The following is a 26,672-nucleotide window of genomic DNA, read 5'->3' on the forward strand; positions in this document are numbered from 1 at the left end:
CAGGAAGAATTGGTAGAGAATCTCTCAGGATGCTCCTGCCATTGGCAAGAGAAATGAGAGAGATCTGGACCAAAGTTCAGAGATATGAAGCCTATTCCTGAATTTTCCCAGAGCCTGTGATGTTCTTGGTCACATTACCTCTCTGAACTTCCACAGACAAGACACTCCAGTGGTAATGTCCATAGACTGAGAAAATTATATGAATGAAGAGGGTTTTAGGGCTCACATTCCCATATATCAACGATGTTATCATAACCAAAATTATTTGGGACATTTATTGATAAATCCTCTGGGACAATGGAAATATATTTCCTATATATTACCTCATTCAACCCTTAATGCATACAGAAAGGTAGAATCAATCAGTAGTTTGTGTTGTGAATATCATAGATTTTAGAGATATTATGCTCTTACTGGACTTACTGTGATGTGTTTTTATTTTATGTGCAAATATTTCAGTCTACCATGTATCTGGTAGCCAAGGAAGCAAGAAGTTGTCAGGTCTCTGGGAATTGAAGTTATAGATACAGATGGTTGTGAGTTGCTATGTAGGTGCTGGGAATCGAAACCCTAATCCCAAGCCCGTAGAAGAACAGCAGTACTCTACACCACTGATACCTCTTTCTAGCCTCCCTTTCCTGAATGTTTATGACCCATTAAAAGCTGTGATAGGGTACTATCACATATCATATCATATCTCAGGTATTAGATGCTTCTTGGTTATTGGCCCCAGGTTACTACCCACAAATGAGCAATTTTATTTTTATGTCTAATATCAAGACAGCACCAGCCTACTCATTAACAGACAAGCAGGTTAAAAATAAGTTTCAAAACGCAATCCTAAAAGCAAAGGCCACAGAGCAGCTGGTCATTTTTGCTAATATCCCTGAGGCTCCTTTTCCTATTTTCTCCTCTGTCTTAGATTTCTCAAGTCACTTCTTTGAGTACTTAGTGATGAATAAACCTTGTGCTTGAAGCTTAACTAAATCTCACACACAGTCAACATGTGAGGCACAAAGGGAAACTCAGAGCAGATGAAGAGGGAGATACAGAAGTCTCTAAGTCCAGTGCTGGTTATGATAGTGTAACTACAGGAATATGCAGGGCCACAGTCTAGCCTGAGAAATGTCCTCCCCTTTGTTATGAGAGCTGAAGATAGTTTCTGAGAGCAAGGATGGATAGAGGGAACCAGAAGTGGGGCTTGAAGAACCTAAATTATACAGATGAGCAATTCAAAATCCATGGGCAGTATGACAATGGTCAGCTGTTCTGTAGGATAGACCAGAATGTAGCTGAGAGACCATTCTGCTCTTCTAAACCTCTGAAAAACAGTGCAAGCTAGCCCAAGTATAACATAAAAACAAAATGATCACAAAAGGCTCCTTTCATGCCTTCTTGCAAGTGGCTGGTTGCAAAGACTCTAGCCTTGTCTCCTACCTAGTCTCTAGAACCTTTGTGTAAATAGCCTACCTAACATGAAACACATGTAATACAGCTGTAAAATAAACTCCATCAACCACTTACTGGTACAAAGCCACAGAGAAGTATAGGTAACAAAGTTGGAAAGTAATAGTTATTTCTTAGGAATGTAAATCAAAGTTTTAATGCATAAAAAGCAAGCATCTAAAGAAAGACAACCAGAGGAATTTAACACACAGGAGGACACTTGAGTTCAAGCTCTGAATCCAACATCCCAGGAGCTGCTCCCCAGAGCTCCATGTCCTATAAGCAGAAATAACTCACGTATGGGGCACATGCATGGTGCTGGGCACATGCATGGTGCAGGTAGATGGTCACCAGGAGGTGTTAAGAGGATCACACTCTGTAATACTGACCACCCAGAGGTTGCCACTGCTACCCCCGGGATCTGAAGCTATTTGTCTGTGGCTTTCACAAAAATAAGAACAATAAAAACTGTATTAGAAGATAAAAACTAGCAAGTGTAATTGAAGATGGCAGTAGACTGCCCCCCCCCCCCGTGGTAATGAGCTATGATAGTCATTGTTAGAAACAGCCTTGTGGGGACTCAACACTGAAAAATGGAGCCCAGCAGGATAGCTCAGAGGGCAAAGGCACCTGCTGCTACACCTAACCACCTGAGCTCTATCCTGGAGACTATGGCTGAAGGAGATAAATAATGCCTGCAATCTGTTCTCTCTCTCTCTCTCTCTCTCTCTCTCTCTCTCTCTCTCTCTCTCTCTCTCTCTCTCTCTCTCTCTCTCTTTCTCTTTCTCTGTGTGTGTGTGTGTCTTTCCTCTGTCTCTCTCTCTGTCTCTCTGTCTCTCTCTTTTACTCTATCTATCTATCTATCTCTCTCTCTCTATATATATATATATCTAGCTTTTTCTGTCTCTCTGTCTCTGCCTCTCTTTCACACATACACACAAATAAGTGCATCCTTTTATTTTTTACACCTAGGAATGAAACCTCGGAGCTACCTAACAATTCTAGTTCTGAGTTTGTGCCCAAATATAGCATCTAAGAGATATAACTGTACACTCATATTCTCAGTAACATTGTTCACAGTCACTAAGATGTAGAAGCCACTCAGTTCTCCATGAATGGGTACATGGGTAGCAAAATGTCAATGACATATACATAGTACTCAGCCTCCAGCAGGAAGGGGATTATAAGACATAACACACAGAGATGATCCTGGGAGCACTGTGGCAGGTAAGGAAGCCAGCAGCAAAAGGGAAGGACATATTCATTTCACTAACACAAGGAACTGGAGTAGACTGTTAGGAACGGGGAAGAATTTTAATTTCCAGGGCTGGGGTGGGGGCCAGGCATTGCCTTTCCATGGGACAACATCTCTGTCTGAAGAAAGCATGCTGGGGTGAGACACTAGTAAGGGTGGCATGGCATTATAAGTGGATTTAGTAGCATTAATCTGGAAGTTTATATCCTGGGATTTGACTATGACAAAACCGCACAGTGTTTTTCCAATGCCAGTACATGGGCAGGCTGACATGGACCAGTGGGAATGTTCTCTTTTTATTGACAAGTGAAATTGTGACTCAGCAGAGAGCATTCAAGCCAACAAATACAGTCTTCTTTTGTTTTTCTCTTACATGTATGTGAGCTTTGCCAGAACATATGATTATGTACCACGTGTGTGCCTGGTGACTGAGGAGGCCAGAAGAGGACATCAGATCCAAAAGAACTGGAGTTCAGAGTGCCATAAGCCACCATGTAGGTCCACGAATTGAACCTAAGCCCTCTGGAAGAGCCACTTAACTCTAGATGCTCTTAACTGCTGAGCTATCACTCCAGCCCCACTGAATACCAGTTTGAGATAATTAACTTTGAAGGACATAATAAATTCTCAAAATCACTGGCCTCGGTATTTGTCTGCATTTTAATAAAAGAAAGTTAGGGCCTATAATATGGATATACGTGTAACTCCTAAATGTGAAAGGTTCTGTGATTGACAGGACAACAGAGGAAGACTCTTGCAGAGAGAAGGGCCTCAACACTCTATTTCTTAACAGTTGTTGCTAGTAAATCATACTTTTAACCCCAGAGAAAGCTTTATTGATTCTTTTAGGAACTATAATTATCAGTCCTTGAAAATGCAGAGTGAGTTTAAGCCAGTAACTTAGGACTCAGTGAGCGGGTACGAGAAGCAGTCCAGCAGACTTTGAGAATAAAGGACAAAAGTCTGCATGGTCTTTTTCCTGCACCTGGAGCAAGAAGCTTCCAGACACGCAAAGTTCGAAGAAGAGTCTGCTCTGTTTCTACTGAAATCATGTCTGAAGGCTGTAGCACTGCTTGGTTCTCCGGTGAGTCAGGCCAGCTGCTGCCCAGTGGAAAGATGAGAGTAACTGTTGTTAGGACAGGAGAGCATTCCTAGATGTTGAGGGAGGACATGATGTTAGGCTGTCTTAGTTTAAAAACCAAAGCAGGAGATGTCTAGCAGAAAACATCAACAATGGAGGAAAGGGAGAAAATTGTAGCTACACGTGAGTATAGTGATGAATAGGTGATAGGTAGATAGTTGGAAGAATGGATAGAGAGAGGATAGATAGATAGATAGATAGATAGATGATAGATAGATAGATAGATAGATAGATAGATAGATAGATAGATAGAGGACAATAGCTACAGGGATAATTAGATTGTTATAGATGATTGAATAAGTGATAGGCAATCAATAGATAGCATCGACACATAAGTAAATAGGGATAGTGGTTGGGTTAGTGAGTGAATGGATGGGCAATGCATAAACATATGGATAAGAAGGTAGATGGTAGACTGGAAGATGGATACCTTCAAAGGTTCTCATGAAGAAACCTACAATTGAGTTAAAATATGACAAACTTGAAAAGTCATACTCATTGGTGACAGAGAAGTGACAGAATGATACAATTTCACACTCAGGTCTCGTGATGGATGGACAAGTAGAGAGGATGGTTTCCATAACTTCAAAGGCATTGGACACCTGCCCCACAGAGTCTCCTGTAATCATGCATTCACTAAAGAAACCAAGCACTGCAAAATCATCATTCCATGGTTTAGATGAAAAAGAAACTATATGTGGGCCTACAAATTCTGTAATTGTTAATCGATGATTCAAAGGAGTGTGGCCTGAGGATAGCTACCCTCCATTCCAGTCTGATGGCTGCAGCTTCTCTTAAAATAGAATATTTCTCTTATAATTGACCACACATGATCAGTTTATATAGACAAAGTATGTTCAACTGAACAGTTCTTTGAGAATCCTAGATTTTAGTTTCCCTTGAACTGTGCTTCAGTCAGAGAACCTGAGATGGCACTGCTGAGCACGTGTGTATGTAGTTGGGGGAGACCACATGGCCTGTGCAAACCCACTCTGCAGGGAGCTACAGAGAGATGTCATCTGATGGTCTCTGAAGATGCCCTGACTCCTTGACTAGTTGAGTTGTGAGTCTTTTGTATTTTTCTGATCTAGTTTCTGGAAAAATTACAGTAGAAGCATTCAAGAGTTTAACGGTAAAGCATCCTTCAGCCTCTCTCTGACTGATACCATGTTTTAGGGACAACATGCATTGTATAGAGACTGGCCCCAGTAGAGACTTCAAATTCCAACCACTTCACAATAGTGGATACTATGCAGAACAGAATCTCCAACTTCATAAAAAATTAGAAACCCCCATTTAAGGCTCATTTATCCAATGGGAGGCTTCTGGCCTCTAAAAGTTCATTGAAGTGATGGCTTTTCCAGTTATGGTCAACTTCAGCAGGTAATAATGGTGAGGTGTTGTTGAAGGTATAATTAAGTTACTAACAGAGAGGAAAGGAATGATACATAAATCTAGAATGTTCCCTGGCCTGCCCAACTTCTAGCCTCTTCTCTCTTGTTTTCTTTGTTTCCATTGAAAACCCAGATCCTGGCTAGCCCAGAGCACAAAGGTCACTGACTGCCTATGCTATGACAGCCTCCACCCATCTTTGAAAGGGACATTTAGAAAAATAATCAAAGTTCATTTTCCATCTGTGTCCATGGCAAAGCCCTTGACTACGTGCGAACATAAGAAGAAGGCTTTCAAAACTTCATCTCTGTTCCTCTCCTGCTACCATGCTATTCAAATTTCTGTCATATTCAGACATCTTCCCATGCTTAGTCTAACTCCAGTGTCCTCCAAGCAAGCCTACCTGTCTCAGGATGACCACTTGCACCTTCCTTGATGGCCAGTCTTGATTTAATCTGTAAGAAGTGGCAGAGGCCACAGAGAAAATCCATGTTTTGCAGATGAAGAGACAGAGGGACAAAGACAGAGTGGTCTTTATTGCCAGTTGACATAGCTAACAGCTATTTGAGAGTGTGAAAGAATAAAACAAGGTGAAGCAATTTTCTCTCCATAGTAATGTAATATAGTTGTGGACAATGCTATCCACTCAATATATCTAGATGGATGGTCCATCCTTTTGTTCAGCTCCAAACTTTGTCTCTGTAACTCCTTCCATGGGTGTTTTGTTCCCAATTCTAAGAAGGGGTAAAGTGTCCACACTTTGGTCTTCATTCTTCTTGAGTTTCATGTGTTTCGCAGATTGTATCTTATATCTTGGGTATTCTAAGTTTCTGGGCTAATATCCACTTAACAGTGAGAATATATCATTTGAGTTCTTTTGTGATTGGGTTACCTCACTCAGGATGATGCCCTCCAGGTCCATCCATTTGCCTAGGAATTTCATAAATTCATTCTTTTTATTAGCTGAGTAGTACTCCATTGTATAAATGTACCACATGTTTCTGTATCCATTCCTCTGTTGAGGGGCATCTGGGTTCTTTTCAGCTTCTGGCTATTATAAATAAGGCTACTATGAACATAGTGGAGCATGTGTCTTTCTTACCAGTTGGAACATCTTCTGGATATATGCACAGGAGAGGTATTGCCGGATTCTCCAGTAGTACTATGTCCAATTTTCTGAGGAACTGCCAGACTGATTTCCAGAGTGGTTGTACAAGCTTGCAATCCCACCAACAGTGGAGGAGTGTTCCACTTTCTCTACATCCTCGCCAGCATCTGCTGTCACCTGAATTTTTGATCTTAGCCATTCTGACGGGTGTGAGGTGAAATCTCAGGGTTGTTTTGATTTGCATTTTCCTGATGATTAAGGATGCTGAACATTTTTTCAGGTGCTTCTCAGACATTCATTATTCCTCAGATGAGAATTCTTTGTTCAGCTCTGAGCCCCATTTTTTAACGGGGTTATTTGATTTTCTGGAATCCACCTTCTTGAGTTCTTTATATATATTGGATATTAGTCCCCTATCTGATTTAGGATAGGTAAAGATCCTTTCCCAGTCTGTTGGTGGCCTTTTTGTCTTATTGACGGTGTCTTTTGCCTTACAGAAGCTTTGCAGTTTTATGAAGTCCCATTTGTCAATTCTCGATCTTACAGCATAAGCCATTGCTGTTCTATTCAGGAATTTTTCCCCTGTGCCCATATCTTCGATGCTTTTCCCCACTTTCTCCTCTATAAGTTTCAGTGTCTCTGGTTTTATGTGGAGTTCCTTAATCCACTTAGATTTGACCCTAGTACAAGGAGATAGGAATGGATCAATTTGCATTCTTCTACATGATAACTGCCAGTTGTGCCAGCACCATTTGTTGAAAATGCTGTCTTTTTTCCACTGGATGTTTTTAGCTCCCTTGTCGAAGATCAAGTGACCATAGGTGTGTGGGTTCATTTCTGGGTCTTCACTTCTATTCCATTGGTCTACTTGTCTGTCGCTATACCAGTACCATGAAGTTTTTATCATAATTGCTTTGTAGTACAGCTTTAGGTCAGGCATGGTGATTCCACCAGAGGTTCTTTTATCCTTGAGAAGAGTTTTTGCTATCTTAGGTTTTTTGACATTCCAGATGAATTTGCAGATTGCTCTTTCTAATTCGTTGAAGAATTGAGTTGGAATTTTGATGGGGATTGCATTGAATTTGTAGATTGCTTTTGGCAAGATAGCCATTTTTACAATGTTGATCCTGCTAATCCATGAGCATGGGAGATCTTTCCATCTTCTGAGATCTTCTTTAATTTCTTTCTTCAGAGACTTGAAGTTCTTATTATAGAGACCTTTCACTTCCTTAGTTAGAGTCATGCCAAGGACTCAAAGACAAAAACCACATGACCATCTCCTTAGACGCGGAGAATGCATTTGACAAAATCCTACACCCATTCATGATAAAAGTCTTGGAAAGATCAGGAATTCAAGGCCCATACCTAAACATGATAAAAGCAATCTACAGCAAACCAGTAGCCAACATCAAAGTAAATGGTGAGAAGCTGGAAGCAATCCCACTAAAATCAGGGACTAGACAAGGCTGTCCACTTTCTCCATACCTATTCAACATTGTACTTGAAGTCCTAGCCAGAGCAATTTGATAACAAAAGGAGATCAAGGGGATACAAATTGGAAAGGAAGAAGTCAAAATATCACTTTTTGCAGATGATATGATAGTATATTGACCCTAAAAATTCCACCAGAGATCTCCTAAGCCTGATAAATAGCTTCGGTGAAGTAGCTTGATATAAAATTAACTCAGAGAAGTCAATGGGCTTTCTCTACACAAAGAATAAACAGGCTGAGAAAGAAATTAGGGAAACAGCACCCTTCTCAATAGTCACTAATAATATGAAACACTTAATTCTTAAAAGAAAAATAAATCAAAATTTTTCCTCTTCCTTCTGTTACCCCGAATGTTAGATATTTTCCCTGAGGGGGTCAAAAGTTAACAAAGTCTATGGCATTGAGTGTAACAGCAGGGCCATGAATCAGGTGTTGGCAGTTTTTACATTTTCATGTGTGAATTTTTATTATAAGCGTGGAGTGCCAGCATTAACACAAGTCAAAATGTCACAGGGATCATGTCTCAATAGTGCAACTTTATAATGATTATAAATGAACCTGTGACATTTTTTCTGGACAATGCTAGCATTTAGATTTCTTAAAAAAAAAAAGTAAATTTCTATTGGTATTTTTTATCATTGAGCCAGTCACTGCACTTCTTAAAACTGTGTTGCCCTGCAAGGAAACATATATGTATATATGTTTTGCTGCCTATTTTCTGTTCCTGTAAGTTTGCTATTAAAATACATTAAACTATGAAAACTACAAATAAACAGTTGGCCTTGATCTATTTATCTTGCTAAGACTCTGGACCACATATCTTCATTTGAGGAAAGTGCAGTTTGGTTCTTGATGCCACATGTCAGTTGAAACTTTCCAGGTGTATATTCCAAGATATCTAGGGTTATACCTAAATCCTAGAGTCCTGTGGGCCCTGCTGATAGGTGCTCCTATAACTCCATCATGATCACAAAAGGGAAAACATCACCTGACCTGCTTTCAGGTTGTTTCCTTCCAACTGCACTATATATGTTAGAAACCATATGGAAAAAGACATCATTGGCATCACAGACTACACCCTTTTCCTCAGAAGGAAATCATAAGACTGATGGTCACTGGCTCCCATGGAGACAATGTCTGATACAATGGCTTGTCCTGATTCCATCACACCCTGTTCTCTGTAAACTCTAGACAGCCCACTTGTCTTGGTGATTCAACCTTCAACCCTTTAAGAATCTTCCAAAGACAAGTTCCCTGAGCACTCCACATTTATCCCTAGCTGCCACACAAGGTTTGCCCCTCAGTCACCTGGGGAACTACCTCCCATTCAGACTGTAGTACAGCTCTTCCTTCTAGAGGGCCTGGGATTTGTAAACCATCAGTTTTGTAAGTAAAGGTGCACTGTCCCTTTAATGAAAGTCCATCAATTATGCAGTGGCCTAAGCTGTACCCAGGCTTTTGACCATCTCAACTCTCCATCTTTTAATGAGTTCAAAGTGATCATTATCAAAGCCCTTCATGCTAAATCAAAAGTTCCATGCTACTCTTCCCTCCGCCCTGCCCATGCCACGCCCCACCCTTTCCCATGCTGCAAAAATGGAAGAGCAATGCCAGGTCCTTCTACTCACCTTTACACCATTTATGTATGCTACATAACATGCTTACATTTGCCTGGCAAGCACTGCTCATACACTATAGAACTTTCTTTCATGCCAGGGTCACAGTTGATTTCTGTGGCCAGTTTCAACCTGGGGGACTCATAACTCTCTTGTGATTAAAATCCTTTCCCTACACACTTCGTCCAGCTATCTTATGAGAAATGACTTTGAGCACACACCCTCACTATTGCCTCAATCACGAGCCACATTTGTCATCCTTGTCTGCACTAAGCAGGGGCAGGGGAAATACATTATTTAATTTATTACAAGATATAGGGAAATGATGTCCCCTTGGGGAATATTCCTTGTACCCTGGTGAGTGATAGAACTGTCCTTTGAAGCATGGCCTGAACTTGACCACTCCTATCACTCCAAATGTTGGCAGACATGAGGTCATTAGTTAGAACTAGTCTCCAGTTGACATGTTCTCAACTCACACACTAAAAACGGATTGAAAATTGAAGACTAATACAAGACGACAGACTATGCATGGCCTGGTTTCCTGCCTGGTTCCTCACAGAAAGAATTCAGATCACAGAGTCTATTACCACCCCGAAGAGGAAGTTCCTCAGCTCCTTAAGTGTGTTGACCTCGGACAAGTTAGCAAGTGCTCACTGAAAGCCTAGTCATACTAATATGTCAGTGTTGGCATCATACAACAGTTCCTCTTTCAATGGGACCTCTTGTAGCTGGTGCTTTGGAAGGGCTTCAGGCCCATACTTTTCGTTTATTACTTCAAACAAAACAGGTGAGGGAGTGTCTGTTCTGGAATTAGAGATCATGAGACCAAATCTTAGGCAAGAACCCCTGCAGGTCCACACCCTTAGGAAAGCCTCCCTCAGTAAATCATGGGAGTAACACACTTGACTCTTAGAATTAGTTCAGGAGTCAAGTTCAGACCTGTAACATGAGTGAGTTTGGTTCTATCCTGATCCAGGGTAGATGGATGGACCGCACTTTACATTTTGCTTGTTGGGATTTGAAAGTCTGAGTTAAATAGAGATTTGATGAATATGCCTGCAGTTTAAAGCATGGCTCACATACTACCTATAATCTATTTTCACACACATGCACACACACACACATACACAGAGAGAGAGAGACAGAGACAGAGGTGCACACATAAAACTCCCAGTCATCATTTTAATATTGCATTTAAACTTCCATTAATTTTTAAGTAAATCTATATCTCTAGAGCTATTGAGTTGCTCCCAGAACAAAAGGGCATTATAGAAGTAAATTTGCATATGAGATTGAAAGCCAGGGTCACAATTAACCCTTGTGATTCATGTCCATATGTAAAATAACGTTATGACTTACTAAGTAAACCAATTAATTAATCAATTATTTAGTTACTCCCAGTCTTCAGATGGAATTCTTTAGCTTTGTAAAGAGGGCTTTGCTATGAACTTTCTAAAGGCAAAGCTCCCAATCCTTCAGGAAGATGGTAGCTCTGGAAACAGGCAACATGTGGGATACTGAGGCCATAGAGATAGCTGATGTTCACAGTGAGATCTCCTTGGATAGTGTCACCCACAGGTCCTCATGTTCATACGGTTAAAGAGCAGCATAAGTAGAACCTCAGGAAACACAGCTCTTACCCACTCATGACTTTGCCAACCTCCACAGCCTTTAAGATACCGTGAGATAATTCTATGTCTATAGAAGTTCATTGAGACATAGACTTTGGGTCTGGTAATTTCAGGGTACAGTGTATATTTGTCTGCAATGTGATCTTTAAACAAATTAGAGGTAACAGAGTTCTCAAAGTTATGAGTTTTGAAAGATATGAAGTCATTAACTGCTCAAAAATATTAGTAAACTCTCAAGGTCAAAACAAACTCTTTGTCACCAACCAATGAGAGAAATTGCTTTAATCAGAGATGCTCTGCTTTTCAAATCTGACTATTTTTGAATAAACAATCTGACAACAGATAACAGTGGTTTATGTCTTAAATGCTTGATTTTTGAGAACAAAAGCTTAATTGTGCAGTTTATGGGCAAGATCTTTTCCCCCCCCCTTCTTAGTTGCCCTTCAAACACTAGCAAACTGCAAGTCAAAACCAAAGGGACATGAGCCCATACCATAGCTCCAGCTCATACAAGGCTCTGAGCATCAGCTTTCAAATGTACAGCTGTGTGGGCACTGTACTGTTTAACAGGGGCAGCTTGAAAGTGTGCTCTGTGATGCACCCGTTTAACTGCATCTCCAAGATAGCGCAGGAAATCTCAGCTCCCGGGCAGGCTGCTCCTCAAGATGAAGATCAGTGTATTGATAATGAAACAGCTGCTTGGCAGAGTTTTTTGCTCTGAGGCAGGAAATGAAGGCTGCAGGACAGAAGATATGCCTGGCTTTATCAGGGAGGAAAAAAAAAAAAAAAAAAAACCAAGACAGCTTTGCTGAGAGAAATCATTTAAAAGGTCAAGCTAAGAGAGAAAAAATAACCCTCACTTCTCAGAAACCCATGGGTGACATCTGGCCTGGTGCTTCTATCCTTCCCAGACTGTCAAGACAGAGACTGCATGAGCCGCTATTTATGAACAAGCCATCCTGGATAAGGAGGCCTGGGTCCTAGCCCTGTCATTTGAGATGCCAGGAGTCCCAAGTAAGCCTGGAACAAGTGCCATGTGAATCCCCATCGAGACCCAATGGCACTAGCTACCTTCACATTATATTGGAAGGTATAGTCTCCCTCAGACCATAAGTCTTCCAATAGTCAAAGAACCAACTATCAAAACTCCCATTTTACAGAGCAGAAAAAAAACAGAAGGTCATCAGGTATTGCCTTGGCGCCAAGGAAATGGGACTTTCTCATGTCTCACCTGACTCCTCATTTGAGTAACATTCCTGCCAACATACTGGATTCACTAAGACAAGGACCAAAACAAAGCCAACGAAAACAGCAGAGACCAAAAGATTCTGGTACTACATGAAGCATCTTAAAGGAAAGTATGTGATTCCAAATACTTGTCATGTGAAGACACAAATGTGTTGCTTTGTTTACATTTGTCAAGTGGGCAAGTGCCTGGCCCAGTGACTCCAGCACTGAAAACAAATAAGCATTATGTTTTCTCGACTAAGTAGCCTACTTTGGAAGAAACTTTTAGCACTTCTATTAGCCCAAGCTACTGAGAGCCACTGTATTCTTTATCTTCCATTAACAAAGACTGCGGAAAGTGAAAACAGAAACTAGGGTACTGTTTGGATAACGGTAATGTGATTAAAGACATACAAGTACGATCCCTGTCCAATACACTCTTGTCCAGCAGTGGTAGAACATTGAACAGGTCATGTGAGAGGCAAATGAGACTGCTCATTTTAAGATCCATTCATGACTCATTGCTGACTTTCAGAGGTTGAGAGAGCTTTCTGTGAATATAAACCTCAGTAAGACAAAACTATGAAATTTTGCCACCTCAAACCCTTAAGTCTACATTAAAATGTATATATAAAATTAAAATAATGAAATCAACATTAATTAGCCCTAGATTAAAATGGCCAAAGGGGGGGGCAAATATTATGGCCCAAAGGAAAAGTTTTTAATGTAAACCAAGGAAGTGAGAATTTTTGATAGGGTATATTTGAAATAATGATCAGGCAAAGTTACTTTGAATCTTAATCGCGTGATGCCTTTTTAAAGATTCAAGATGAAGAGCACACTATAATCAGAATAACTGTAGCCACAATCTAGGGACTGCCTGCTCGTTTTCTGAATCCAGACAGTGCAGAGCCGCAGAGCCTTCTGCAAATGTTAGCAGTGTTTGCATTATCAATGGGAAGCTGAACTGTACCAATTTAAATCTACTGTGGTGGTACATCTCTGCTGTCCATTTGACTGAATTTACAATCCCAAGGAGACAGACACTGTGTGAGCAAGAGCTTTAGCAAAGGGGACAGACTTGGGAGGAAGACCCAACCTGAATATGAATGGTCCATTCTCAGGACTTGAAAGTCCATACTGAACAAAAGAGGGAAGGGCAAGGATAGTTTAGAATCTATTCCTTTCTCTCAGCATCTTTGTTCAGGGATGTGAGCAAACAGCCTTGACCTCTGACCATCACAGCCTAGAACCATCAAACTGTCCTGCTGGGATCCTTCTGGGATCCTGCTGGGATGAACCATATACAAGACTTTCTCTCCTAAGCTGCTTTTCCTTGGGTATTTGTCACATCAATGAGCAAAGGAACCTGCTACATGTTTCTCTTCAGCTCTCCTGTAAAATCTCTCTCATTTCTGGAGAACAATTAAAATCAGAACAAAGAATAGCAACCAGGGTTTGGGTGGAAGCCATCTCTTACCCTGGCAAAGTGGTGCCATCGAGTCCCACTGATACACTCCCACTGGGTTCCGCCTGCAGGTCGCATTGCTGTGGCCAATCATTCGATAACCAGGCTTGCAGAAGTAGTGTACCTTGCTCCCCACTGCCCCAGTGGTTTTATTTAAAATGCCACCATTCTTGAGTGTAGAGGTGAGGCTGCAGTAAGGAGCTGGGACAAGAAAACAGACACAAGGAGGTTACAAACCAACCTGGGACACAGGAGTAGCAAACAAAAGGGATTTAAAAACTGGGAATGAGCAGCAAGTCCAGGCTTTTTTTTTTTTTAAACTAGGTATTTTCTTTATTTCCATTTCAAATGTTATTCCCCCCTCCCCCTGCTCACCAACCCACCCACTCCTGCTTCCTGGCCCTGGCATTCCCCTATACTGGTCCATAGACTCTTCACAGGATGGAGGACCTCTCCTCTCATTGATGACTGACTAGGCCATCCTCTGCTGCATATGTGGCTGGAGCCATGAGTCTCACCATGTGTGCTCTTTGGTTGGTGATTTAGTTCCTGGGAACTCTGGGGGCACTGGTTAGTTCATACTGTTGTTCCTCCTATGGAGCTGCAAACCCCTTTAGCTCCTTGGGTCCTTTCTCTAGTTCCTTCATTGAGGACCCTGTGCTCAGTACAATGGATGGCTGTGAGCATCCACCTCTGTATTTGTCAGGCACTGGCAAAGCCTCTCAGGAGACAGCTATATCAGGCTCCTGTTAGCAAGCTCTTGTTGGCATCCACAGTAGTGTCTGGGTTTGGTGACTATACGGGATAGATCCCCAGGTGGGGTAGTCTCTAGATGATCATTACTTCAGTCTCTGCTTGACACTTTGTCTCTATAACTCCTTCCATGGGTATTTTGTTTTCCCTTTTAAGAAGGATCAAAGTATCCACATTTTGTTCTTCCTTCTTCTTGAGTTTCATGTGGTTTGTGAATTGTATCTTGGGTATTCTGAGCTTCTGGGCTAAGTAAGCATTTATGAGTTCCACAGGGTCTCCTTGTGAACCTCCAGCCCTCTGCTGTGTTTCAACACTAGGCAGGGTGTGGACTACAGCAAGGCCAGGAAGTGACCAATCTTCATAGCGGGCACCCACCCCACATGGTACCCTCAGGCTGCCATTCAGAAAAACAAGGGTAAGAAGTGATATGGCCTTGCCCAGGACACCACATTTGTAACCTCAACATACTCTACATTTAAAAAAAGGAATGATTAAAAAAAGAAAACAGGCATTGAACTTTTTTTTTCAATCAAGAGCATGAACATTTCAATCATGAACAAGAACATTTTGTATAGTGGTCTGATGGAGTATGCTTTGATACATACATAATTTTTTTTATATAATACATGAGATTTGGGTAAACTATTTGCTCAAACATTGAAAATGTAGAACTTAAGGAGTGAGTGGGTAGGGGAGCACTCTCATAGAGGCAGGGGGAGAGGGAATGGGATAGGGGATTTCTGAAGGGGAGACATGGAAAGGGAGAAATATTTGAAGTATAAATAAAGAAAATATCCAATAAAAAAAGCTTTCAGGCATAAGAACTTGACATTATGCTCTAGATTTTAATACATTAGTAAGCAATAAGTCCCATTTTAAAATGCTACTACTACTAGATTCCATGGTTATTTTATTGATTTACTTATTTATTATTTTCCTTCTATTGAAAATAAATACTTTTCTCGTACAGTAAAAAAAAAAAAAAGAAAAAGAAAACGTAGAATTATACGTTACAATAGAAAATTCATAAAATTCAACAAGAATCCAATTCTGCTAGGAGACATTTTTAAACTTAGATATGGCTATTAGTTTTTATTCGTTTATTTAAATTTTATCTCTTTTATGTGTATGTGTGTTTTGCATACATGTATATCTGTGTATTACACATGCGTTTGGTTTGCTTGGGGGCCAGAAACAGGGAGTTAGATCTTCTGGAACTAGAGTTGGAAATGATTATAAGGCACCATGTGGGTACTGGGAAACAAACCAGGATGCTCTCTAAGAAAGATTCCCAAATGTCCATAGTTGATGAGCCATCTCGCCAGCTTTCAAGTATTAATTCTGTCTCTGTCTCTGTCTCTCTCTGTCTGTCTGTCTGTCTGTCTGTCTGTCTGTCTGTCTGTCTCTCTCTCTCTCTCTCTCATACACACACACACACACACACACACACACACACACACACACACACGCATTTTATATATGCAGGCAAGTACCCTCAGTGATCAGAAACCAGGAACTGGAGTTACAGGCAGTTGTGGGCCTTGAAATTACCGGAAACCAAACCTGTGTCCCCTGTGAGACCTGAAAGTGCTTTTAATCACTGAGCAGTCTCTCTAGCCCAAACAAGTTAGTTTCAAAGCCATAATCTTCCACATAACAGAGGCAATATTTGGATGGCTGAAAGGTCTTACATCCTATTAATATATTTAGTCGAATATAATTATCTTGTCTTTACAAATCTGCTTTACTATATCACAAAACCCTATGATTGCTTGTCAATATGTGAAAAGAACAATACAATGAGAGTTCAGAGCTGGGAAGCCCAGGTTCCTTTCCTGAACAACCTTCTCCCCAGTCATAAAGCACAAAGCCCAGGCTCATATTGGGTTGACCCACAGCATGTGGGTCAGGCAAATGCAATGTGCAAATGGGAAGGATATGGTCTTGTGGATCATATATTATGGGTTAGAGATTACTAGCCTATCTCTGGATGAACTAACTAAGAGAGTAGGAATTTTAAGCCTGAAAAGTCTGAGCATCCATTCTTCAGAACAAGGCTGTGAGTCCAATCCTTGCTCAGGGACTGTGGCACAGACCTGAGCACATCTTTATCACATTTTGAAGGGAAGAATGTCTGAATCTCCTGCCCATTGTTGTCTCAACACCACAAGTCCCAAAGCCTGACTGTCGGTGAGGTTTTCTAATCTCTTTCAACCAGAGAAGGCTGGAAGATTCCAGCCCCCAATACCCACTTTGTCCCCTGGGGCTGATCTCCACCCTGAAAACATACATCACCAATGGAGATAAAAAAAGCTTTTCAGAAGACCCTGCATCTAATGTGCTAGATGCTACCATTCCAAGGAAGACAGATAGCTAAGAGAACCCCACTTACCACTGACTGGGAGGAGCTCAGAGGGCTGTGGTTCATAACTGTTCCCAGGAATGAAGTTCCCCTATGCTCTCATGGGGGTAACAGAAACACTGGTGTAGATCAGATTGCACTGAAACCTGTACTAGGGCTTAACACTGCATTGATGTCCTGGGAGATTTAATTAGTTTAATACAAATATCTACTTACAGACAATGATTAATAAATAAGGAGAAAAGATAAAATAACTCCAATTTTGAAATAGAACTACACATGTATGTATGTATGCCAAATGTAGACTTATAATGTAAATGTTTATATAAAACATAGACTAGTATATAAAGCATAGGCATATGTAAAGATACATATATAGAATGCAATCGATAGAGTGACTTACTAAGGACAACTGTAATTACTGTTTATACAATTTATGGCAGTATAATCAACTCTCATTTGTTCCCAGTGTTAATGCTAATTTTGGCTATATTACTGTAATTTGGGGCAAATGTCTTTATTATCCATGGTATAAAATTTTAATATTTACTCCTTAATCAGTAAATTATACCATATTAATCAAGTTTTCTCACAGTTTAGGGCTCTCACTTCAAGTATTTCTTCCACTATGCTCGTCTTGCTGGCTTTTAATTGTCAGAAGTCAGAACTTCACCATAACCTAGACCTAGTGTTAAGATGACTGTGGTACTGAAAGCCATTCCAGTTGATGTCCAGGCCAGGCCCTCCTATTCACCTGCATAGCGAATCTTGAATCCTTTCTTGCTGGTTGCATGGTCTGTGGACCAGCGCAGGTATAGATGGTTACTTCTGCTGGTAAAATTGGATTGTTCAGTGTGGTTCCCACTTAAGACTACTAACAGAGGACTTTGCCCAGAAGAACCTAAAAAAAAATAACAAAAAAACAGAAAAAGAAAACTTTCAGATGTGGGTACCTACAAAATGCAGATCTTTCTTAGTTGTTGATTAAACATGTATGCAATTGTACAATAGACATTTATTTTTCAAAGTGAAAAAATATTCAAATGAAAATAATAACAAATACATTCCATGGTAATGAAACAATGTGGGGAAGGAGTAGGGGACTCAAGTACATCAGTTACTAGTGACATATTATGGAAATGAATGAAATATATCAGTGAAACAATGACATTTAAACATGAGAATATCCTTTTACTATTATAATGGATAATATACTACACATATGGAAAACTAGAATCTTTCTTGCAATGTCAGTGTGTATAAGTACAGCCAATCACTTTGGGGAACAACTTGATGATACACAGTAAATCTGAAATTTTAATTTCATCAACTCTAGCACATAGGTACAAAAGTTACTTACATGGCAAACATATTCCAATATTATTGTTCATGATAAACTTTGGACTAAAACTTTCTTTAAGTACTGGAAATATCATGAGGAGTAATTAAATTTATATAGTATCTAAAATTAGTAAAGTATACACACACACACACACACACACACACACACATATATATATTCATATAGATAAGCCCAAGAGTAACATATGGATATTTAAAAGTACCAATTGTAGATTAGTATCAGAGTAATTCACAAGCAGTCAAATGTGTGCCATATAAGAAATGTGTGTGCAGAGAGATGCTGGATGGGCTGGTGGGGAGTAGATGGGTTGATAGATGCAGAGTAGATGGATGGATGAGAACAACGACCCACTTCTCTTTCTTTAGACTACAAGTATCCCCATTAGAACTAGGAGGGGGCTATGTGTGAGTAGACAGTCTCAATGAATCTCTGTGTGTCTATAAAAAAGCAACTATAGATCCAGGAAATATAAAAATAATCTTAAGGTTATCATTGACATATATTGTCATTCTATAGACTTGAAAGTTCTCAAAATGTTTATACAGCAAAATCATTAAATGCCCCGTGTACTATGCAGTGACTGCATCTCCATGTCACTTGGGAGAGAAAGCAGCTTCAAGAAACAGGAGTTATGCTCTGTTCCTTTTCTATTGTGGATGCAGCCACATCCCCTTGTCTTAAAATCATTACTCACTTTTCCACATTTCACAAGTTCATGCGTGGGGAAATGTGTGAGAGAATGGGAGAATGGGTCTTCTGTGGCTATTCATAATCTAAACTTATCAGGGCAAGGGGAGGGGCGCCCTCCATTCCATTCATGGAAAATACTGACAGGTCACAGCTTCACTTCCTCTTAACACCCAAATCACTTTTAGGGACTTATCATGGATAAAGCTATTTAAGGCTCTGTTGGACTCTGCACAAACATGCATTAAATTCCTGCCTTCAACTCAGAGAGTGACTGACCTTGGACATGTGTGCTATATAGAGAGAGCTACTTTGAAATGAGTTTTCAGGGGTGGGCCTTGACTCCACCATGAATAGCATGTCTTAAGAAAAAGTGATCAGAACACAGATACACAGAAAAAAAAAAACATATGATGACCACATGAAGAGGATACACCTACATGCCTAAAAGAGTCTCAGAGACACAGCTTTCCCACCGTTTAGTCCTAGACTCTCACTCTTCAAGTCTAAGAAATTATTCTCTGTGTGTATACATTAAAAGGTCTTGGTAATAGCAATCACATGAATGCATGAGGAAAACAACAAAGTAAAAAATGTGGAAGTTTGTGTGGACATCCCTAGAAATGATTCTTCTTGTTATGAAAGATGGTGCCCAAAGACTGTCGGCAAAGTCTCCTGTCTATGTCCTACAAAAGAGTGACCCTGCTTCATGTGGAAGATGGCAGAACATGAGCTGTGTGAGGTCTTCTTATGGCTGTTAAACAAGATCAAGACCCTCTGAAATAATATGCTGCAGAGAAATCAACTATCCTGAGCTTGCCATACTTGAAATGCCATGTTTACTGACAGAACACAAGAGTGCATTTTCAAGAGTTGCTAATCCCCCACCAAATCCCTTACTATTCTTGGTCTGATCTCTGTCTAGATCATGGTGTTTAGGCATATTCTGGAAAGCATGCCTCTATGTAGCATCTATAACAATATCCTAGAAAAGAGAGGTGCAGGTAAGTTTGCCAGGATAGCCAGTGATATGGTGGTCTCAGCAGCCAATCACAACTGGAGATCAGACACTGTTCTTCACTGAGTTCTGACAATTAGGAAAGTGATGAGAATCCATATCTGCACTATTGAAAGTATACACTGAGGAAATGGTGCATACAGCTGGTATGCTCAGCTTACTTCTTCTTAGCTCATAAAATAGAGGGTAGCACCAATGGTGTCAAGATAAGATAGACACAGTGCATAGGAAATGCCATCACTTGCAGAAGTTCTCAATACAGAACTGCCCTTTCTCTTTATAAAAGATGTGTATATTTGAAAGCAGAGTGATGCAAGCCATGAGCCACTTCTAACCAGACAGAAAGTGCTTGTGTTGTCTTCTGGGCTACTCCCTAGTTTTTGATCTTGATCATGGTCTGGTTATGATTTAGACAGCACCAGGCTATCAGCAATTAGGGAAAAATCTATTTGTAAGAATATTGTTTCTGAAAACTAGAAGCATGAAAGTATTGCCTTCTATATTCTAATTCAAACAAAGGAGAAGATGTGCCTAAGCTTGAAACAATCACTCACATATTAATACTTACTTATGATTCAAATAGGAATATACACTTTTACAAACACAGAGACAAAAGCCTGTGTGGGCTGCTTTTCTTTGTGTGTGTCATTTGTTCCTATATATAATGCTAGAGTTTCATGTCCAATATAACAATCCTCGGAACTTGACTCCTGGGGTCACTCTGCACAGTGATTTATTTATCATTCATGGTCAATCTAACTAGTGAGACTCACATAAACACACAAGATCAATTAAAACAATTCTTATCACTGACTACATTGTGGTTTATCTGACAAATCCATAAAACCTGAGAAAACTCTCTGTCCTTGGCCACACATGGGTTTGGCTCTACTCTGCTTGAGCATGATGAATCTCCTATACAAAGAAAACACTGGCCTTAGATCCACCTCAGTTGATGATCCAGCCACCCACACTGCTGCATTAAGGTGCTCAATAGAACCACTGTATAAAACCAGAACAGTGGTATTGAAAGTAGCACCATTGCATCAAATTCATTTGAGTTTTATTATATAAAGCAGCTCTGTAAAGACAGGGCATACACTTACCACTTCAATATCCATATGAGCTATTCATTTCATGCATTTTGAGTAAAATAGACATTTGGAGCACTAAAAGTCTTCTATAACACTTAATTGCCCTGTGGTACCCTGAAAATCTGTGTAACTAACACACACACACACACGCACACGCACACGCACACGCACACGCACACTCACACCCCATACAGAAAATCTTATCCATGAACAAGGCAATGATGTTGTTTGAAGATCATCTGATATTTGAGAAAACACAGGCTTTATCATGAATCATTTGTGTTGATGTTGTAGGAAGATATCTGTTGTAGGAACAAGTTTGACTCCTCTTGGTTCTGAGACATTAAGATGGTGTTTTTCATTAATACTCCTCTGGATGCTAAGACACACACAGAAGGGGCTTACCATCAAACACTTCCAGTGCATCAAATTGCTTTTCACTTTGGAATGTGTCCACAAAGAGTGTAATGTTGAAGTTTGGCTCCACTTTAATACTCCAAGCACATGTCTGGGAGTTAAAATAGTTGCCTGGGTACCCTGGACTGAGAATCACCCCAGAAGACTCTGTTCGCACTTCATTTGCTGGGCATTGTGCTAGAGAGAAAAGAGAGGGATAGAGGTCTGCGTTAATACAATGAATACAAACATTGATGGGATGGAATACAGTCTACTGAGCTCTAACTATGTTTAATACAGGACACAGACACCTCCAAGAGCCATAACGAGCAGTATGCGACTTCTATTGGGTTTACACAACACTGGCCACTGAATCTCTGGAACAACCTTAGGAGGCTTCATGGATTTCATCACTGCATTCCAAGCTACTCCAATGCAAAAAGAAAGACAGAAAGCCCATCTTCAATACAATACAACAAGATGTAGCTTTTTGTATAAGAAAAAAAAATTTTTATTCCAACCCTTGCTATACTTAGATAAATAAAATCTAAATATTTGATGTGACCATGTGACTATTTAAGTATGAATCGAATTACAGAAACATTGTTCAACACTCCCACACACACCTGCACTGTTTGCCACAGTTTTCAGCAGGATTCGTGATTTCTAAAGTAAAAATTCTTTTATTGAAACAACAGGATATTTCAAGTTGTGATTTTTTTTCCTCCTCATCCTTCAATTTTGATCCAGCTACTTCCAGGCTAATTAAAAAAAAATGTAAAAATCACCAAAAGACTTCTTTAATGCTATCTCTCATTGCTAAATTAAATTACATTACAGGAATGCTTTGCTTACAGAGCTACTAAGGGACACTGATCAGCCATAGCATATAAAAAGAAAGTGACACACCAGTGTAACTCACAGTTTAGGCATATCAGTAACCAACTTGCCCAGAGCTTTTGTCCAAGATGTGTATCTTATTTGATGAGTTTGCCCGTTTTAATGAGTTGATTGTATGTTACTTAAAAATACATTTCAAACTGAAGACACTTCCCAAACAGGTGGGGAAAGCTTATAAGATGTGTCATTCCTAAATATTGTCTTGAAGGTTGCCCATTCATTTGGATAGTCTGGCTGAGGCATACTTTAAACTTCAGCAGACTTTTAGACAAAAACACAAGCAATCAAATTAATCACAGAGCCATTTAAAATGTTTTGAGATCAAAGTCCTAAAATATCCACAGTACAAACTAGTTAATGTCTCTGAAAATAGTTCTACACTGAAATCAATGACAGAATTCAGTCAAAAGTCCTATTTCCCCGGCAGTGATGGTAGTGACATTGTTAGCCACCAAATGGGGCTGGCACCTTTCAGGAATAGTGGTTTCAATGAAAAATGTTGTTGTAGGTTCAGAAATTGAACCCTTGGTCCACAGTGATGATGTTGTTTCCAGAGGCTTAGCAGGTACAACTTGTTGGAGGACATATGTCACTGGGGGAGGGCTTTGAGAGTACATAGCCACACCCCACTTCCCATTTCTGTTGTTGCTTTGTGTTTGATGTAAAAGATGTGATCTCTCCATTTCTTGTTCCTGCTGTTCTGACTCCTTGCCATGATAACCATTTATCTCCCTGGAGTCATTTAGTCAAAATACACTTTATTCCATGAGGTGATTTTTATCGGTTTTATTTTTCCTTTTTTTCACAATGACAGAAAAGAGGCAAATAAAATGGAGAAACCCTTGCCTTGTCATGTCATCTGAGAAAATTGAAAGAATCAGCTTGGCCAGTGAGCTCTCTGCTTTATTCTTCTGAGCAACTTAGAGAAAACTCTGTTCAGTGTAATGTGGAACCCAGAATGCTCAGCAGAGCTGTGTCTTCTTGCTAAACCTCTAAACAATACTCTATGGGTTTGAGACAAGCATACCCAGTTATTTACCTTCCATCTTTCTTCTTAAACTGTGACCTCAAAGTGCTCCACAATGTACAACTGTACTAAGAATGCAGAGGAAGGCACCCTTGCCTCCAATGCTTTCCTATGGGAATAGAAATAGGTTCCCACAATAAAACTCAACCATGATTCCTTTTTATTTCCAGAGACAGTTTTGCTTTGGAAATACTCCCACTGTTCTCCTCCCACCCTGTAGGCAACAAACCGCTCCACAGTTTTAGCTTCTGTTGTACATTTTGTCTGTGTGCTCACTAAGATGGAAACCCATTCATCCAGCAACAACATCACGTTGCAAGATTTACTCTGCCAACTGCAGGTTGGGCATGCTGGCATTTTTAAAAAGAACACATCACGTAGGTTGAGTCTCCTGTCTGTGCACACCTGCGTGGGCTCGAAAATAGAGTTCCAGGGATCCCACAGACTTGCTTCCATGTGGCAATGAGAGCCAACACTTTTACCATCTCTGCTATAAATAGAAGGTTGAAACAGCTACCCCCTCAGAGTGAAGCGAGATATGGCAGATGTAAACGTCTTTCTTAAATAGAAGGTGCCATATGGGCAGAGGTATTATAGAAACTGAAAATGTCCTGGCTATGTACTCTCTTGTTCTCAACAGGCAGGTGCTAGCAAGAAGACTCTGTTCTCGGTTTCACTGGGGAAACATTCAGCCATCCTTCCACCTTGTATATCTTACCACTGCAGCTAGTTTTAAATGACATTGAACTTCAGACCATCTGGAAGTAGGAAACTTTGCAATGAGTTGCTGAATGACACCTGGAAAGCCATTGTCACCTCCAGGGTTGCAGCACAGAGCAGCTATCCAAGTCAGAAGCAGCCCTGAATAGAGTCATTTCTTCTATTCTTAAAATGGTCTCCTTTGCTTAGTAGAGAGGATGAAATGAAAATACAAGCAAAACCATATTTATCAAGTTTCTTTAACACTTAACGCTATTATTTTCAGGCACAAATATTATTTTAAAAATATATTTGAACATGTTTCTCAATGAGCCCAAATGTTTTCGTTTCTTCCTGTCTGCCCTGCTGTTTTCTGGGAACTTACTCCTTCCTGGAGGCTGCTATAAACTGTTGCCAGGAGCAACCCAGCTAGCATGAAGGTTTCACCTCTCTCTTGAAGCTCAATTTCTCAGTTCTCCAGAAGTGATAACTTTAAAGCCCTGTGCACCTCAAGAGATATTTGAGGAAACTACTACAGAGAAGGACCATCAGAGATACCTTGTAAAGGAGTTTGCTGGCAACCGGTCCTAGTTCCTTTAGGTAGACACATGGCACATTATTATTATTATTATTATTATTATTATTATTATTTTAAATGAAAAATCAGCTATGAGGCTGAAAACCATGTAGTACATCATTTAACACATCTTGCAGATCATCAGCCAAAATAACCTAGGCTTAAGAACTTGAACTTGGCTTACTAGTCATTAAAATTAACTCTTAGCTGGGTATGGAGTGTTCATCTTTAATTCTAGCATTCTAGAGACAGAGGCAGACAGAACCAGTGTGGTCTACATAGGAATTCCAGGATAGCCAGGGTGACATAGAGTAACCCTTAGAAAAAAAAAACAATTAAAACAAAAAATAAAAATATTACCTCCTGCCAGGCATGGAAGTACACATTTCTAATCCCAGCATTCTATAGGCTGAGGCAGGAAGATCTTAGTGGACTCAAGGCAAGCCTGGTCTCAATAGTGAGTTTCAAGCAACCAGAACTACATTGTGACACACTGTTCCAATAATATTAATCCATAAAAACACCTGTAGAGTGGGATAACTATGGAAACTAGGAGGAGACTAATAAAATGGGAGGCTCTGACACTTGAAGCCTGTAGGGGGCTGAGGGTGGTCATGTGGGAAGAACACTGGAATTATTACCCTCCTGTGTGCCCTCCTGCTCCCTTCACAGGGGCAAACAGATTTGGATGCCCTTTAGTGAATGATGTCCAGTTCTGTTTCTATTTGTCTTGTTTTGCCTTGGAGACTGATTTCTTTATGTAGACAAGGCCAGATTCACACCTAAAGATCTGCCTGCTTCTGCCTTCTAAGTGCTGGGATTAAAGGACAATCTATCCAGATATGTGTTTTTAAGTTTTAAAAATGTTTTCATTTGTGTGTGTTAGAGAGTTAAGAAAGAGGGAGGGAGGGGAAGAAGGAAGGTGAAAGATGTGCCACTGCATTCATGTGGAGGTCAGAGGACAAAGACTGGGATTGGGTCCTCAGGGAATAAACTCAGGTGGCCATGCTTGGTGACAAGCACCCATACACATTGAGCTATCTTGCTGACCCAGGTCTATTTTTCATGCGTGTTCTGAAGACTATTATGAGTTCCTTCCTAGTGATGTGTAGGATGAAGTCATTTGTCATTCAAGACCTCTTAAAAACCAGGCTCTGAGGGTGCCAGCTCTCTTAGCACCTCTTCTGTAAACTACCCAGAGAGCAGCGTGCTCCTCCTTCTTGAGTGCCATGTGCCTTTTTCTGCACCTGGAGCTTTATTCATTGTTTCCTTTTTTTGTTTGTTTTTCTGAACATGAGAAGTATACGTTGTCATCTCTTGCTCAATTTTCTCTGAATTAAGGTAGCATCTAACATGATAGCATGTTCTCAGCACACACTGAGACCCTCTCAGCACATGGTCTGCAATACTCCCCATTCCCCTCCCATGAAACTCTTGTTAGGTTTCAGAGAGCTGGTAAGAGTGTGTCTAAATGCCCAAGGAAGTAAGATTCAATGTGAACACCATTTTTCCATCAAGAATTTATTGAGGGACTAACCCCTACTTGAGCCCTACAAAATAATTAGAAAATAGAGAAAGATTATAATTAAGTGCTTAAGTGCTTAGGGTCAACCATAGACAGGTATATGAGCTCTTTCAAAATAATGAGTTGCTCAGAGACACACAACTAAGATTTTTTCTCAGCTCATCTCCCCTTAAAGAATTTGCTTCAGAAAGAAAAAGAGCTCAGGGTTGGTTGGAACAGTAGTTACAGAGTTGGGAAGTCATGGGCTTCCAACCTCAGACGAAGTCAAAGTTGAGCCTGTGGAAAGCTGCATGCACAGGTGCCTGTTGTGTACAAGTAATGGAGACAAAGGGCCCGCAGTCATGTGGGCTCACTCTGTTTTCTGGATGGACATGAGTTAGAGTTCATTTTAACAGAAATGGAGTAAATCTGGACAGGACAACGTAATGAAGGGATTCTCCTCATTCTCTTTAGGTTTGCCTGGGAGAATAAAGTGGCAAAAGTTCAACTGTA

General features: G+C 40.3%; 1 protein-coding gene across 1 annotated transcript in view; it reads right to left on the reverse strand.

Annotated features, from left to right (window-relative positions):
- The window catches only part of Csmd1 (CUB and Sushi multiple domains 1), a 1,626,901-nt gene that overhangs the window by 73,363 nt on the left and 1,526,866 nt on the right, over positions 1-26,672 (reverse strand). Inside the window, exons 47-49 of the mRNA XM_085844142.1 lie at positions 21,462-21,650; positions 17,649-17,795; positions 13,792-13,980 (exon numbers count right to left, since the gene is read on the reverse strand). Of these exons, the coding sequence (XP_085700268.1) occupies positions 13,792-13,980; positions 17,649-17,795; positions 21,462-21,650 (525 nt within the window). The remainder of the gene's footprint in view (positions 1-13,791; positions 13,981-17,648; positions 17,796-21,461; positions 21,651-26,672) is intronic.

The sequence above is a fragment of the Mus caroli genome, unplaced genomic scaffold (assembly GCF_978045245.1).
Source record: "Mus caroli unplaced genomic scaffold, Mus_caroli_1 scaffold_10, whole genome shotgun sequence".
Taxonomy (NCBI): domain Eukaryota; kingdom Metazoa; phylum Chordata; class Mammalia; order Rodentia; family Muridae; genus Mus; species Mus caroli.